At 33.7% G+C, this 17,930-nt stretch overlaps 2 protein-coding genes across 4 annotated transcripts in view; both read left to right on the forward strand.

Annotated features, from left to right (window-relative positions):
* Positions 1-17,930, forward strand: part of LOC125828795 (chloride channel protein CLC-c-like) — a 1,181,495-nt gene that overhangs the window by 672,633 nt on the left and 490,932 nt on the right. The gene's annotated exons all lie outside the window — the stretch shown is intronic.
* LOC125828825 (ferredoxin-1, chloroplastic) lies at positions 16,782-17,475 on the forward strand. The gene has a single exon (XM_049508150.1). It carries the CDS (start codon positions 16,898-16,900, stop codon positions 17,330-17,332), a length of 435 nt encoding a protein of 144 aa, XP_049364107.1. The 5' UTR covers positions 16,782-16,897; the 3' UTR covers positions 17,333-17,475.

The following is a 17,930-nucleotide window of genomic DNA, read 5'->3' on the forward strand; positions in this document are numbered from 1 at the left end:
AATGAAGAAATAAATCTCTTCAGGCTGAGGCGTCGATATCTCGCTCTCTTTAAGGAGATTCAAGCCCACTGCAGCAAATGTTTTCACCGGTCCAGTAGTACTCCTCTTGACTTGTCCCCTCCAGGATACAACAGCTTTCACAAAGTATAACTCAACAAATCTGGACAAGAGTTGAGTCCAAAGCTCCACAAAAAAGAACACCTCCCTTCAACTAATAAGAACTCTCTTTTTTACAAACCTTATACACTCTATATTTTCTTGTTTTATTGTGTGTAACAAACCAAATGAAGACCACCGCTATTTATACTAGAAGAAGTCTTCCTACCAATGAATAGGAAGATAATGGTGTAGTAAATAGTGAAGATAATGGTCTTAGGTGTTACATAGGTTATAAGAATAATGGAGGAGTAAAGAGTAAAAAGTAATGGGATTAAAAAGCTATCAGCCACCAACGGCTTAGACCTTAGTTGCTGCACCAGAAGTTTGTAACATATGCACTTACTGCCAATGGAGTAATGCAGTATAGTAATGTAGCAATCATGACATTTCAAGGGTTGCAAACTGAAAAGTCACTAAAGATTGGCAGCAACGGTCAACACTAAGCCTTAGCAAATTAATATACAAAACATTAATATTAAAATGCTAATAAACCAACAATCCCCCACTCATTTTAATATTAGATAAGAGAGTCTATCAGCTGAAGGAAGACTACTATATATAAAGAAGGTGTGCTCTGCATTGAACCTCCACTTAGTGAAACAGTAACTTTTACTCCAAAGTCGTAGTGGTCTCAGACTTGAACTATGACTGCTTAAGGGAAATAAAATATCACTGCTCACACATAATAATCAAGGTGTTGACATGAGCTTTAAAGCCAGCACGTTATGGCCATGTGCTATCCCAGTTTCATGAGTTCTTTTGAGAATAAGCCCAATTCTCATAAGAAGCGACCTACTTCCACACATCACATAGGTGAAATCTGTCGAGAGTGCTCCTGTAAGTTTAACATTCCACCCATACGGGCTACAGATATTCATTAAGAGTTTTGTCAACTCAGCCTTCACATAACTACAGGAAACAATGCACTCACATCATAGGGAGGGAATAAAAAGATAGTGCATTGTTCACAACAAGTCATTATATGATTAGTTTTTCCCTTTGAACCTGGTTATAGGATCTCTAGTCTCCAGGTTGGGTTTCCTCATATATGACTCAAGGATTTATAGGCTTCAATCCCATCCCCCTCGATGTGCTCCAGACCTTTTCTCTTGTTAAGGCCTTAGTAAGAGGATCTGCAAGATTATCACAAAATTTGACATAATCAACATTAATGGTACCATTTGTCAAATATGATCTTACATTACTGTGTTTCCTCCTTATAGGTCTGGATTTACCGTTGTAATAACGGTTTTGAACTCTACCAATCGCAGCGGTGCTATCACAATGAATTAAAATAGGAGGAATTGGTTTTTCAAAATAAGGTATTTGAAATAATAAATCTCTTAACCAATTCGCTTCCTCACTAGCTGAAGCTAAAGCAATTAGTTCAGCCTCCATGGTAGAGTTAGCAATAATAGTTTGTTTTTTTGATCTCCAACAAACAGCACCACCACCTAAAGTAAAGACATAACCAGTGGTAGAACAGGAATCACCTGATAAAGTGTTCCAATCTGCATCACAAAAGCCTTCAAGTACAGCAGGATATTTTTTATAGAACAAACCACAATTTTTCGTTCCAATTAAATTTCTCATAACTCTTGTTACAGCATGCCAATGTTCATTACTTGGCTTGCTTGTAAACCTGCCAAGTACTCCTACTGCATATGCAATATCAGGCCTAGTGCAATCAGTCACATACCTCAAACTTCCGATTATGCTAGCATATTCCTTTTGATTTATTACATCATTTTCACTTTCAACAGGAAATAAGTGAACACTTGAATCAAAAGGAGTTGCAACATGCTTGCAATCAAGAAAGTTATATTTTTTCAATATTTTCTCAACATAATGTGACTGGTCAAGGAAAATTCCATCACATGTTCTTGTTATTTTTATTCCAAGAATAACATTTGCCTCACCAAGATCTTTCATATCAAAATGGCTTCTAAGAATATTCTTAGTTTCATCAATAACATTCATGTTAGAGCCAAATATCAACAAATCATCAACATATAGGCAAATAATCACATGTGAATTATTCCAAGACTTATGATATATGCACTTATCACACTCATTTGTTTTAAAACCATTTTCAATCATGCAAGAATCAAACTTTTCATGCCATTGCTTAGGTGCTTGTTTCAAGCCATATACGGATTTAGTAAGTTTACATACTTTGCTTTCTTGGCCTGCTTCAACAAAAGACTCGGGTTGATCCATATAAATTTCCTCATTTAGGTCTCCATTTAAAAAAGCAGTTTTTACATCCATTTGATGAATTTGCAAATCAAAAATTGCAGCCATAGCAATTAAAAGTCTTATGGATGTAATTCTTGTTACCGGTGAAAGAGTATCAAAAAATTCTAAGCCTTCTAGTTGTTTAAAACCTTTTGCAACTAGTCTAGCTTTGTATTTATCAATAGAACCATCCGGTTTCAACTTTTTTCTTAAGATCCATTTGCAACCGATTGTTTTACAACCCGGTGGTAAATCAACTAGTTTCCAAGTTTTATTAGAAATTAGTGATTCCATTTCATCATTTACAGCCTCTTTCCAAAAAATAGAATCATGTGAAGATAATGCTTCTTTCAAAGTGAGAGGGTCATCTCCAACATTAAACACATAAAAATCAGGACCAAAATCTTTTTCTACTCTAGCTCTTTTACTTCTTCTTAACTCAAAATCATCAACTTCTTTATTTTTCAAAGTAGAAGTAGAAGAGCTAGGTAGTGACAAAATATTTTGTTCAATCCTTTGACCCCCACTATTTTTAGAACCAAAAGGAAATTTATTCTCATGAAAAATAGCATCACCCGATTCTATCACAATATTATCTTCAAGATTAAAAAATCTATAGGCTGTACTATTTGAACCATAACCAAGAAAAGCACAAGTAGTAACTTTCTTACCCAACTTTGTAATCTTGGGATCCATTAGCCTCACAAAGGCTAGACAACCCCAAACTCTTAGATATTCCAAACTTGGCTTGTAACCTTTCCACAATTCAAAAGGTGTCAATTTAGACTTTTTATGAGGCACACGATTCAACACATAACAAGCAGTTAAAATAGCTTCACCCCAAAAATTTAAAGGTGCATGTGACTCAATAAGCATGGCATTAGTCAATTCAACCAAAGTTCTATTTTTCCTTTCCGCTACTCCATTAGATGAAGGAGAGTAAGGAGGAGTAGTTTCATGAATTATTCCCAATGATCTAACAAAAGAATTAAACTCATTTGACTCATATTCACGGCCTCTATCACTTCTAATTCTTTTTATTTTTCTTCCAAACTGATTTTCAACTTCATGGAGATAAGTTTTGAAATTTTCAAAAGCATCACTTTTATTTTTCATCAAGTAAACATATGTAAACTTAGAAAAATCATCAATAAAAGTGATAAATATCTATTACCTCCACGAGTTAAAATTCCACCAAGTTCACAAATATCAGTATGAACTAATTCTAACAAATCAGTTTTTCTTTCAACTTGAAAATGAGGCCTTTTAGTGATCTTGGCTTTACTACAAGCCTCACACTTTTCAAAATTCTTTTTAATCATTGGGATTAATCCTAAACTACTCATGATTCCAACATAACGGTCATTAATATGACACAAACGAGCATGCCAAAAATTGGTAGAAGAAAGCATGTAAACAGAAGTAGAAGTTTTATTCATTTCAACATTCAATTTGAACATCCCATCACATGCATACCCCTTTCCCACAAAAATACCCTTCTTCACTATTACATATTGATTAGACTCAATAACCTGTTTAAAGCCTGCTTTATTAAGAAGAAAACTAGACATCAAATTTTTCCTCATAGAAGGAGTATAAAGTACATCTTTCAAAGTTAATACCCTTCCAGAAGTAAAACACAATTCAACATCTCCCTTTCCAAGCACTTGAGTAGTGTGAGCATCACCAAGCATGATGGTTTTGGGCTCCTCAAAATGAGTATATTTCTTAAATCAGTCTTTGTCATAACAGACATGACGGTTTGCACCAGAATCAGCCCACCATCCATCAACATTCTCAACCATGTTTATGTCGATAATCACCGCCACAAAAGGTTCTTCGGTAACGTTTGCCTGAGGGTTAGGACCACGTTTCCGAAATCTGCAAAATCGAGCAATATGCCCACTCTTGCCACAAACAAAGCATGGTCCTTTGTCTTGAACTTGTTGATTTTGTGCTTGGTTATTTTCACCATTATTTTTCTTGGGAGGTCTACCATTATTTTTCTTGAACTTTTTCTTCTTAGGCTTCAAAGAAGTATTTTTGTGAGTTTCAGGAGTAACATTATTTGAAGTAATTAAATTTACCTTCGTTGTGATGTTGTTCTCTTCTGTTTGTAAAAGTGCATCTTGGCCTCTTGCCTCTTTTTCCATGCGGATTTTCATTATCAAGGTTTCAAGGGAGGTTTCCTTTTGTTTGTGACGCATAGTTTTTTGAAATTCCTTCCAAGAAGATGGAAGTTTATCTACTATGCCACAAACAATAAAGTTATCTCCAATTTTAACCTCCTCGGACCTAAGCTCTCCAACAATCATTATAAAGTCTTGAGCTTGGTCTACCACTGATTTATTGTCCACCATTTGGAAACGAAAAAATCTACTAGCCGCATATTTTTTCGCTCCAGCCTCTTCGGTATCATACTTACTCTGCAATGCTTTCCAAATTTTCTTTGCACTAGAGTAAGTTCTATCATAATAATCATAAAAATTATCAGATAGACAATTAAGAATATAATACCGACACTTATAAGAATCACCATCGTACTTTTCCACTTTCTCTAGATGAGAAATAGTTTCATCATCATTCATAGAGGTGATGTCTACTTTATTAGGATTCTTCTCAGTTAACACATAAGAAACATTGAGAAGACTCAAATAGAAAAGTACTTTACCCTTCCATCTCTTAAAATGGTTACCATTGAACCGAAATGGCTTGTTAAGGTCTCCCGTCTTGACATCCGCGGTTTTTTCAATTGTAGCCATGGTGAATCTCCTTAAAATTGCTAGTGAAAAAACTTACAAGATAACAAAAATACAATAAAAAACTTAGATATTATGATTTGTCTCCTCTCTAAAATTAACCTGCAAAATAGTCAAGAGTTTTGGCCACCCAATATACTTTGGTCACTTCTTTTGACTTAAAGGATGTATAAGATTCTTTCTAGCCCGGCAAGGAAATGCCTTGATTATATAAACCAGATTATTTATAATTCCTTGCTTCCCCCTCTTAATAAAATTTTCATTTTTTTGTATAGCATTGAACTCATCGAGACATGGATTCCTTTGATGACTAGACTTTTCAAAAAGAGTGCCGAAACTCGATGTGTGTTTTGTGCAACAAGGAATTTTTCCTTTTAAAAGCCTATGTCATATTTGTTACTCCCTCCGTTTCAAAAAGAATGACATCCTTTCCTTTTTAGTCTATTTCAAAAAGAATTGTCTCTTTCCTTTTTTGGTAACATTTTAATTTCAGTTTTTTTACGTGACATGTTTAAAGCTACAAGATTGAAGGGCAATTTAGTACATTTGACATAACTTTAATTTAGGACTACAAAATTCAAAAGTCTTCTTTATTTTCTAAAACTCTGTGCCAAATCAAACCAGGTCACTCTTTTTAAAACTGATGGAGTATTAAACAAGCATTTCAGAGGACCTAGTACATCTAAGATTTCGTTCCTGATCAAATTTTGTTTTTTGAATATTTTCTTACAAAAGCCTATGTCTCTCATACACTACTTGAAAGTTCACAATTACTCTTTTCATTTCCTCTTCCAAGGTCAGTTGAAGATTACTGGTAATGTTTTTTCCTTTGCGAGAGGAATCATGACTCTAATATGTTCTTGTAGGACATCGATGTTATCTACAAGAAGAGCATTCTTATCTTCTTTTGTCTTACCATCAATTCTTAAAAAAACATAATCATTCATTAGTCGGTTCTTTTTAGAACACTCAGAGTGATATGTGTCAATCAAGACAGAAGACAAGAATTTCAATTTTATCTTGGAATAAGAGTCCATTTTTAGATTTAATTTCAAGAAAATTTACCTCAAGTTACTTTTTTTCTTTTTCTTTATCTGAATTAGAACTTTCGATCAATGTTAAAATATTTTTCTTGGACTGTTTTTCTCACTTTCCTTATTATACTTAGGGATAGCTATTAGTGTAAGAGTATATATCTTTATCATTTGAGTATTTCCATACACAAAAGGGATTAGTTCTCAAGTTCACCGTCCTTCACTTGAAGTGGTTTCTATTGTTGCTAAAGTTTTTGCCACTACAATATATGATTCCTGAGTGATCATTCTCCTATTTGAAGGGATGAATTGATCTATATTTACAAGATTTTCCTTTTTAGTATGATGCTTCTTGCACTCAATTTTTCATTAAGGGACAGAATTTGATAAAGTGATCTGAACTTTCACACTTGTGAAAAACCTGATCACAACTTACCTTTTATATATTTTAGGGACTTGGTTCCTTTTTTGTGAACTCTAACCTTTCCTATACATTCATTGAAAGCGCCTGGTCATGAGTATTATATTGTTACTTGCTAGTGAAAAAACTTACAAGATAACAAAAATACAAGATTACAATTGAAAATAAAAATGAAGAAATAAATCTCTTCAGGCTGAGGCGCGGATATCTCGCTCTCTTTAAGGAGATTCAAGCCCACTGTAGCAAATGTTTTCACCGGTCCAGTAGTAGTCCTCTTGACTTGTCCCCTCCAGGATACAACAGCCTTCACAAAGTATAACTCAACAAATCTGGACAAGAGTTGAGTCCAAAGCTCCACAAAAAAGAACACCTCCCTTCAACTAATAAGAACTCTCTTTTTTACAAACCTTATACACTCTATATTTTCTTGTTTTATTGTGTGTAACAAACCAAATGAAGACCACCGCTATTTATACTAGAAGAAGTCTTCCTACCAATGAATAGGAAGATAATGGTGTAGTAAATAGTGAAGATAATGGTCTTAGGAGTTACATAGGTTACAAGAATAATGGAGGAGTAAAGAGTAAAAAGTAATGGGATTAAAAAGCTATCAGCCACCAACGGCTCAGACCTTAGTTGCTGCACCAGAAGTTTGTAACATATGCACTTACTGCCAATGGAGTAATGCAGTATAGTAATGTAGCAATCATGACATTTCAAGGGTTGCAAACTGAAAAGTCACTAAAGATTGGCAGCAACGGTCAACACTAAGCCTTAGCAAATTAATATACAAAACATTAATATTAAAATGCTAATAAACCAACATTACTTTCTATTCCTGATTTATATGTAGCCTTGAGAATTAAGTTCTTCTTTTTTCTGTTTTCAGTAGCTTCATGTTTCTAATTCTTTTGGAATTCATATGTTGTTAGATTTCCAATGAGCGTAAAAGTGTCTAGATCATGAGCTTTATAAATAGCCTCCACTTTACTTTCATATGCCTCAAGTAACATACTACGCAATTTGCATACTCCCTAGCTAGTAGGAACAATTTCTTTCAAAGAATAAATTTCATTGATAATTGAAATGAACATGGCATGCATGCATATTCTATATTGACTCTTCATCCTTCATCTTGAACAGTTTAAATTATTTGTTTAGCAAGTCAATCTTAGATATTGAGTATCTTCACGAGTCATTTGAGTGTCCTAAATATATTTGGTAGTGGAGTATGATGAGACTACCTATTCTAAAAATCAGAATCTTTTTAGCTTTAGCATTATTTTACACAACAGCTTTAACTCAACATTATTAGTTTAAGTATATCTTTGAAAACATGAGTGTTTCCATCTTCTCTACTCCTCATAAGAATGATTGGTCCATCAAACACCACATTTTAGAGATCATGATTTTCATCTATCAGGTGATCCATCATGATTTTCTTTCACCACTCATAATACTTCCATTAAAGAACAGTGGTATTGTCTGCGAAGCGCCTTCTTGAGTAGTTTGTAGAGCTATTGTAGGATCCTTTTAGAGGTGTTAACTTCAAAATGACAGACCCATTCTGATACCAATTTTAAAAAATTAGTACCAACTTTTGATATTAATTAAGTAACTTGGTTCCTTAACTTAATCTAAAACACTAACATAAATAACAAGTGATTTACCATGGAAAACCTACTTACTTAAGGGAGTAAAAATCACAATCTACAACGTGTAATGACTTTCAACCAACTCCACTTAACTTTAAAGAATAATTTTATATTACAACTCTATAATCTAAGGGACTAATTTTAGTACCTCAACTCAATAGTTATCTCTAACTGCTATTTTGCTTTCAAAGAAGATAAACTCTCTTCTATGAAAATATCTCTCATAACACAGCTTTAAACAATAATAGGAATTGTTATGACTCAATAAAAATCCTTTTATAGAATCGAACTACATGGAAATAACCTAATCAACTAGTTCGTCTTCTCTCACTTCTGCTTCAACAAACTCCTTCACTGCTAGACTATTGTTGTATGAAAATCCTCTGTTTTACAGTGTGAAATATCTACCTCAATGTAGCTTCCAAGAGGCCCTTATATATGTAGGAAGTGATTAGGTTATTGCTGCCAACCTAGTTTTGCTTATTTAAGGACTTCAGAACCTTACATGACTGTGCTTCCTTAAAACGAGTCTTTGAGGAATTCCATTTCCTTCACAAAATTCTTTCCTTAATAGCTCCCTTGTATTGTGAGATCTGATTTTCCTGCCTGAATTTGTTTGTGTTAAATAAGTGAACTTGACTCTTCTATTACTTTGTCACTCATAAAAAACAAGACTTAAACACTGATATGTAAACATAGTTATTTCATCGCAATACTTTGCTCCATACTTGTAACACCCCGTATCCATAATCTACCTTAGAAGTTGAAAAGTTGATGCTGCAGTTTCCCACAAGCCTATCTACATACTGTAGGATGGTAGTCGTTGCACTTAGAATGAGTTTTGAAAAAATGTCAAGTCCCATATGAGTGTCCATGGTTCGACAGGATGGACTGTAGAAACTTTTACGAGTCATAGAAAGTGCCCATAAAACGATTTCAGACTTAGAAATTTTTTGAAGGACTTTGGATCTACGAGAGGACGTACGGGTTGTAAAAAGTTTGGCAGACCGTAGAATGTGTTCGTACAAATGATTCCAGTGTCAGTGAGTTTTGTGCATGGGTTCTACGAGAAGGTCCTACAAACCATAGAAAGTCCAATGACCCATAGAAAGGGTCCCGTCAAAAGTGCTGCAGAAGTTGGTCTCTAGTAGTTTGTTTTACGACTGGACAGGACGAACCGTAGAAGTTCCTACGATCTGTAGGTCCAATCTGTATAGAAGCCATTGGACAGTTTTAATAAAGGGTATTTCAGTCTTTTCTCACCTCTTCTAAGCCTAAACCTCAACATTTTTACACTTAATGAAGTTCCTTAAACAGTACCATTTTATCATAACACTCCCATAATCATTACTAAGGCTTAAAGCAAGGATTCAAGAGGACAAAGCTAGGGTTTTTCAAGTGTTCTTCTAGCTTACAATGTACTTTGTTCTTCCAGCTATGTAAGGCTACTCATAGTGATGGACTAAGTTCATCCACACACCCTACATCTAAATTCAATCAGTAAAAGGTTATGTTTAGGGTTCTGCCCACAATTCTTGAAATCTATATTTGGTTTGTGTTTCTTAGTTTGAGTTCCAATTTTTTGATAATTGAGATTTTGATTCCTATTATGTATGTTGATTCTTAAATTGTTGTTCATACTTTTATTATTACATGAACCCTATTTATTGAAGTCATATCTTAAAAAGGTTCCTATACAAGTTTCATACATTGATTTCGGACTTGAAAAGTGAGTCCATGCAAATTGTAAATGCATAATTTGAAAAAGGTTTTGAAAGGACATAAATGGTTTCATATGTAACCGAGAAGAAGGTATCAGCAACAACTGCTTTTATTACGGGACAGCTCATGATGTTCATATCGATCTATTATGCGCCTCTGCATCTAGCATTGGGTAGACCTCATACAATAACTGTCCTAGCTCTACCATATCTTTTGTTTCATTTCTTCTGGTACAATCACAAAGACTTTTTTTATTATGGATCTACTACCAGAAATTCAATGCGTAATCTCAGCATTCAATGTGTATTCCTGAATAATCTCATTTTTCAATTATTCAACCATTTCATTTTACCAAGTTCAATGTTAGCAAGCAAAGGGAACCCTTTTAGCTACGGCAATGGGTATAGACCTCTTCCCTCCACTACTTACCCAATGGACCACTTAGAATAGACCGAATCGAAGGCGGTAAGCGTTCTGTAATCATTCCAAGTTTTCCAGGTTGCCCATTCTCTTTGTATGAAAAGTAGGAGTAGGAAGTGTCGTAGGTAAAGTCGTCCAGTACTACATCTGTAAGCCTTCCATGTATTGCATTCGTTCGTCGGGGAATCCCTATGTTCACTCACATCAGGGGAATTTGCCTTGATTTTGATTCTATTACGTACAAGTGGGACAGCCAGTCCGTCTGGTAATTGATTATGTATTCAAGGTAGGCTATTTCGTCCTAGCTTTCCAATATTCTAACAATTGTGAGGAAAGGAGCATAATTGATTTTGTGAAAAACATTTTGGTATAGTAAAGTTAATTAAAATGAAGTAAAGTAAAGTAAAGGTCCCTTTCCTAAAATAGGCTATTGAGCATTATTGATACTAATTATTTTTGGAGTAGTATTTGTAACACCTTGGACTTCGAAAAAGGTTATGATGGTTAACGAACAAGTCCATGGGCCTAAAATATCCATGAACTTAAATAAAGCCTAAGCAGTCCATTTAGGGGTTCATTGGTTGTTTAGGCTTAGTGGTCTGGCCGTTTAGGGCTGCTAGGAAAAAGGGCCACTTGGACGGTTCCTTAAACGACCAGTGGAGCCTTGTACAACCCGTTTAGGGAAGGTTGACCAACTTTTGAAGTCACTCTTAAGATGTGGCCACCTGGAGGGTTCCCTAAACGGACCATCATACCCTAAACGGTCTATTTAGGGTCAACATAGGTCCCCCCCCCCCCATTTTTAAGTTAGGGCTATTTTAGTATTTCTTCTATGTGTTTGAAACCCAAGCTATGTCATTTTGACCTCTATTCTAAGTCCTATATACATGAATTAAGTCCTAAATCTACCAATTCTAAATCATCCACCTAAGTTCTAAATTTCCCTCCAAGTTCATCCCCAAAATCCTCTCAAAAGCTAAGGAGGAAAAATCTATTATTTCATCTCAAGAATCTCGATTCACCATAACTATTGGGCATTGATTACTAAGGTATGTTAGTATTCACCTATGGAGTCCTTTCCTCCAGAGGGTTCCTCAAAGATCTCTCAATGTTACAGACTAGATTCTCAATTCAAAGTTAGAATTTTATTCAATCTTCATGGGTTCATTTCAATTATGATTCAATTGATTGTTTTCTACCTTTTAAAGCATAAAATGAAGTAATTATGTAATTTCAATTTGAATTCATATGAACCCTACATGATCCATGATTTTAGACTATGAACATATGATGAAGCCAATGAACAATGAAAAATGGTTATGAAGATATGCATGTTTTATGAAGTTGATGCAAATGATTTGAGGAAGCTTTGAGAGTAAACTATCAATATTGTTGTGAAAGGTTTACTCACATACTACTAAGAATATGATTGTAAAAGATTTTCTCACATAAGGATTCATAAGGTTGAAAGGTTTTTCACCTAAGTTGAATCAAGTTAAGGAGTATTCTAAATGACTGTATCTTGGATTGGTTGCTCAATTGTGCCTTTCCATGGATGATGAAATGAATATAATTAACGACTATTCTGTGGGATTTTTCTTAGCATCGAGAGGACATTGATATGGAGGCTCTCTCATTAGTAGAGGTCAGGTCTCTAGTAGCAATCTCTTCGTCCCATAACTATGTATCACCATAGGATTTGTCTCAGATAGACAATAGCTAGTGGATCCACTTTAGCTCAGATATGGTTCTTACCTTGGCAAGTAAGGACATCTCTTTTTGGTATGGGATAGACAACGAATTCCATGTTATAGATCACAGGATCTATGTCGGTTAAATGATAAACTTTCCACAACTATGAACTAAGGTTACTTTTAAAGTATCTCACAAGTGTTTTAAAGATGTTAAGTTTGCATTGACCGTGATTATGACTTATTTTTTCAAACCCTTTTATCTTATGATTTAGCTTGATCATTGCATGTCATGTAAAGTCCTTTTTAGTGTGATTTCATAACTCTTATGCATTGTTATCATACTTAGTACATTCCATTTAATCATACATATATGTGCCTGTATTGTTTCACTAAGATAGGATCCGACCCTCCTACCTCCCACACTCGTGACTAGTTGATCCCTTTGCCACTTGAAGATTGGTAGTCCTCATGATCCGAGGACAAGACACTTTTATAGTGTTCTTTCATTTCAATTTTTAGACATTTGTACGTGGTGTATGCATTACGTCCCAACCACTTCTTTTGATTAGTAGATGGCTTGTTGAGACTTATGTTAGACTTTTGCTTTGTCAGACTCTTTTATGATATAAGACTATCTTTTGAAATATTTATTTCTATTATTCAGAGGGATTGTGTAGGGCCTTTTGGGGTTCTATATGTCATGTTACGACTGGGTTATATTTTGGGTTGTGACAGTATCGAGTGCCGAATTGGGTAAGAGTTCATTTTAACTTAAAGCCCCATAAACTACCTAGCCAGCTTAGGATAGCATCGTACCGACTTTCGGGTGAATCCTCACTGCCTGAAGAAGGCATATTGGATGGATCCATAGTTATAGTCAGGCGTCTTATACCCCGATAAAGTATAGGATGGCCCTGGTAACGTGGGTGGAATGTTTTACCATCACTAGGGTCATAGTAATGATTGTCGGTTAGAGAAACTCCCCAACAAAGTAAAGTTTATTATTTTGATATTACTTTTATTGCATATCTTATTGTAAAGTACAAATACTTTTCACTAGTTGTTCATATCTTGTTTCGCTTGAGTTATATTCAATCATCCGTTTGGTTATTGTTTTATTCAGCCATATTACATACCGTACATTCAATGTACTAATGTCATTCTACCTGCATCATCTCAAGATGAAGATAAAAGTATCCAGGGTCATCAACAGACACTCCGTTGAGATCACTCCACTTTCTGATAACTTTTGGTGGTCCTCCGTTGAGATCACTCCACTAGTTTATTTGTTTTGTTTTAGTATTTATTTTTTTGAGGCGTTGTGGGTCTTGTTCCACCCTTTATCTTGGTATTTTAGAGGCTTCATGGATAGACAGAGTTAGACAGTTGTTCAGTATTTTCTCAGATGTTTTATTTGAACTTATTATTTATGTTAAGCATTTTCAGATAATGTTTTAAGAGTTTTCTTTAAATGATTTAAATGCTCATCAATTAAAGTTGTCGTGTATCTCATAGAGTAATGTATATCATAGTTAGCCAGGTCAAAGGTTCTCTTGGGGCCAACAATGGTCTCCGAGTATCAACCACGTTCAGGGTGTAGGTTTGGAGCGTGATAATGCTTGAGCAGGAAGCTTGTTATACTTGATGTTCCATTTGATGTGTCGACCTCAATGGGACAGTCTGTTAGAGTGGACAGAATATATCCGGTATACACATTCAAAAATTAAAATAGGGGGGAAACTCTTTAATTATCCAATATTCTGATTACAAATTTATTTTAATGATCAGATATACAAACTAAGTCAAACCTTTCAGTCTAAAACTCAACAAGGTAGCCTAAGTAATCCATTCATTTTGCTGCTCTAGGGAAACAACTGTTGGACAACATGCCTGCTTTTTTAGTTAGGATAATTTTGGTATGTTCTTGTTGTTATGCTTAAACAATATTATACTTAGTTGCTATACAATTGTACTTTCTTATTATTAGACATAAAAGCCACTCTATATTTGTTTTTTTTACTTTTCCTCAGTTGAAAAGTTTGCTTAATTTTCCATGTGGCTACATGCTTTTTCCCATTTCACACATTTTAAATCTTCTTGGCATTTATTTCAACTCTCTTTTAATAAATATAGACCCACCTCTTATTTGGAATAGAAATTCTATTTCCTTCTCTTTATTTTTATTTTTTGGTTTCTAATTCAGTGTTCGGTACCTACATTGGAGTCCGACTAAATTCGAATTCGTGTCGAAAAGTCCATTGGGGAAGTAAATCACTCCTTAACAAAGAAGACTCTGTGTCTAGTGAGGACTCGAACCCGAGACCTCTAGCTAAGGATGTAGGAGTACTTACCACTTCACCACAACCTTTGTTGGTTCCTTCTCTTTATTTGTACCTCACGACTCCTTCTTTCACTTTGTTCATTATATGGAAAATTAATGTTTCGAAATGTTAATTGCTATTTTATTATATGTTTAAAAATCACATTAAAGATGCTATAAATCACAATAATTAACAATTTAAAAATATTTTTACTATCTAATAAGAGACTATGAGCGCACAACTCTTAAAAGTATGTTGTTTGTTATATGTTTGAAAATTACGTTAAATTTACTATAAATCTCAATAATTAACAACTTAAAATATTCTATTATATATTTAAAACTATGTTAGAAATATTATAAATCACAATAAGTAATAACTTAAAATAATTTTAAAAAATATATAAAAGACTTATGCCTCATTTAGTAGCACTTAATGGAGGCATGAATCTTAATCATACAGATTAAGTCCATTTGTTTCTTATTTTAAAAAGTCTCTTAATGGATCTGAAAAGATCTAAACGAATCAAATTTGTAGGAGAGTCTTGATACCATTCAAACTTATTTAATACACTTAAAAATAATCACTTGTCACTTTTCTTTCTCTTTGTGTGACTTTGTTCTCTCTCGGTACAAATGTTCTTCCTCTCTTTTCTCAATCAAACATTAATTTTTTTTCTCTTTGAACTGGCAAGATTTCATAATAAATTTTTTTGGGTGTATTGATGTTTATTAAGTACACTTTACCTCTACCTTTTCAAGATTTGTGTACAAAAACGTTTTGAAGGTTCTATTGCAACAAGAGTTCATAGTTGGAGTCCAAGTTATACCTATCACTGTCCTAATATCTCTTATGTATCTACTACTATACATATAGGTACACTTAATGAAGTTGAGTGACAAAAAAATTTGAGGTCTTACTAATTCTGCATCTCAATCTTCAATTTCACTGAAAGAAAAGTTTTAGGATAAAAAAAATCTCCTTATCTCAATTGGAAATTGATGAGAAGATGAGTATTGCTTTAGAGTTATTGATTAACAAAAATAGTGCACCTGATTTGAAGGATGGACGGAAAAATTAGATAGCCTTGGATAGCAAGAATCGTTATACAATACAATTATTAGTATATTTTGTGAAATTGATAGCTACCAATGACACTAGAGGTTCACAAGTTAGAGAATTAGATTAAGTAATGGATAAAAAATAGGAATTCTATAATTTTTCTAATTAGCTAGCTAGAATATATGCTAGACGTTGATAATGTGAAGCCTTCTTTATATTTATTTGATTAGTTGGATTTTTTTTTTATAAAAGAAATGTTTATGTTGAATTTTAAAAAAATAATAATCATATTGTGATATTTTTTACTGATATAGAATTTTTATTTGTATATCATATAATTTAATATATTAATGAAATATAAATATTTAAAATATTATTATTATTTTTTATCAAAAAAGTTTTTTTAGTTTTTATGAAATGAATTTTTTTTATTTATATAATGATTAATTTCATATGCATAATTAGATACTAAAAAGAAACAGTCTTTAATCATTCAGTGTTCAGATCAGGAGACCACATCTTAATATTTCATATGTGTATTCAGATCTAGACATCTAGATCTTAATGCACATCTTAATATTCAGATGTTTATTCAGATTCAAATGTCTTAATTTTAACGGAAACAAATGAAGCCTTAGTTGACTCTTGAAATTCGACAAAATACTATAAATCACAATAATTAACAACTGAAAATATTTAAAAATCATACAAGAAATTTGCTTGACTTTCTAAATCCATGTGTGTCACTTATATTGGAATAGAAAGGAGTAACATATATGATTTGACAATACATAAAAAGTATTATAAATCACAATAAATCAACAACTAAAAATATTTAAGATCATACAAGAAATTTGATTGACTCTCCTAATTTCATCTATACCACATAAATTCAAACAGACGGAATAACATATATTATCTGAAAATGACGTAAAATGTACTACAAATCATAATAAATTAACAACTTAAAATATATTTTTTTAACAAAAACACATACAAAATTTTAGTTAGACTCTCCAAATGTCATAGATATCACATAAATTAAAACAAAAAATAACATATATTTGATTCGTGTCGACACAGCCTTAATTTCCCATTTATGCGAGAAGAATATCCCTTTTTTTTAATCCTTTTTAAATTGTGGTTGACAGGACAAAATTAAAGGCACAAGCCTTTTGAGAATGAAGGGCTAAAATTGAAGCTTGATTCTGAGTGAGCATGACATTCACATAATTACTGGCGAATCCCTCTATGTTGATAAACTGATAATGCTAACCACAGCATGTTGACACGTGGAAGATAAACCACCCTTACCCTTCTCCAAAACACACTATATCCACAAGCCCCTCCCTTTGTTCAAATCCCCATTTCTCAATTGAGAGCAGAGAAAAGAAAAGAAAAGAATTGTAAAAATGGCTAGTATTTCTGGTACCATGATTAGCACTTCTTTCCTGCCAAGAAAGCCAGTTGTGACTAGCCTCAAAGCCATATCAAATGTTGGTGAAGCTCTTTTTGGTCTTAAATCTGGTAGAAATGGGAGGATTACTTGCATGGCCAGTTACAAAGTGAAGCTTATTACACCAGATGGACCTATTGAATTTGAATGCCCAGATGATGTCTACATTCTTGACCAAGCTGAGGAAGAAGGACATGATCTTCCTTACTCATGCAGGGCTGGTTCTTGCTCATCTTGTGCTGGAAAAGTTACTGCTGGAACTGTTGATCAATCTGATGGAAACTTCCTTGATGATGACCAAGAAGCTGCAGGATTTGTGCTCACTTGTGTTGCTTACCCAAAGTGTGATGTTACCATTGAGACTCACAAGGAGGAGGAGCTTACTGCTTAAACTTCAACCATTTCCATTTAAATAAAAACAACACTTCATTTTGTTTCATGAGCATTTACTTTTCATATGTAACTTCTTTTTTTCCCTCTTTTGTTATCACAAAAGTTGCTATCTAGCTCTTTTAAGTCAATCATTTGTTACAACTCTTTATCTCCTTCTTACGTACATAATGATGCAAATTTTCATCTATATTGCTAAATTACTTTATTCCCTAGCCTTGGGGCAACTGAAAAATTTACAAAGTTGACTAGTCTTAAGTTCAAGCATTTGTCTCATGAGAGGCAACAATTGTTGCACACAAAAGATATTAATAACGAGTAAGGTTTTTTCATTAATATTTGGTCTGTTATTTTGCCCAAGCTAGGTGGAAAACAAAAACATCTTATGTTATCAACTGAAAGATTCCCATGTAAAATTCATCGGACTGTTACTATACAAATCAATGTATGTTCATTTTCTGAGTTACACAATAGAAGCCTAATCTAGCTTAATCATAGAGAAGTGATCTCCATTGCCAGAAATAGCAAAGGCAACAATAAGATACTTGTGTAAAAAGGGCTTATCCCTCTGCAGCATGTCACAGCTAGTGTAGCGTATG

Source organism: Solanum verrucosum, unplaced genomic scaffold (genome assembly GCF_900185275.1).
Source record: "Solanum verrucosum unplaced genomic scaffold, falcon-dt-bn FXZP01000198.1, whole genome shotgun sequence".
Lineage (NCBI taxonomy): Eukaryota > Viridiplantae > Streptophyta > Magnoliopsida > Solanales > Solanaceae > Solanum > Solanum verrucosum.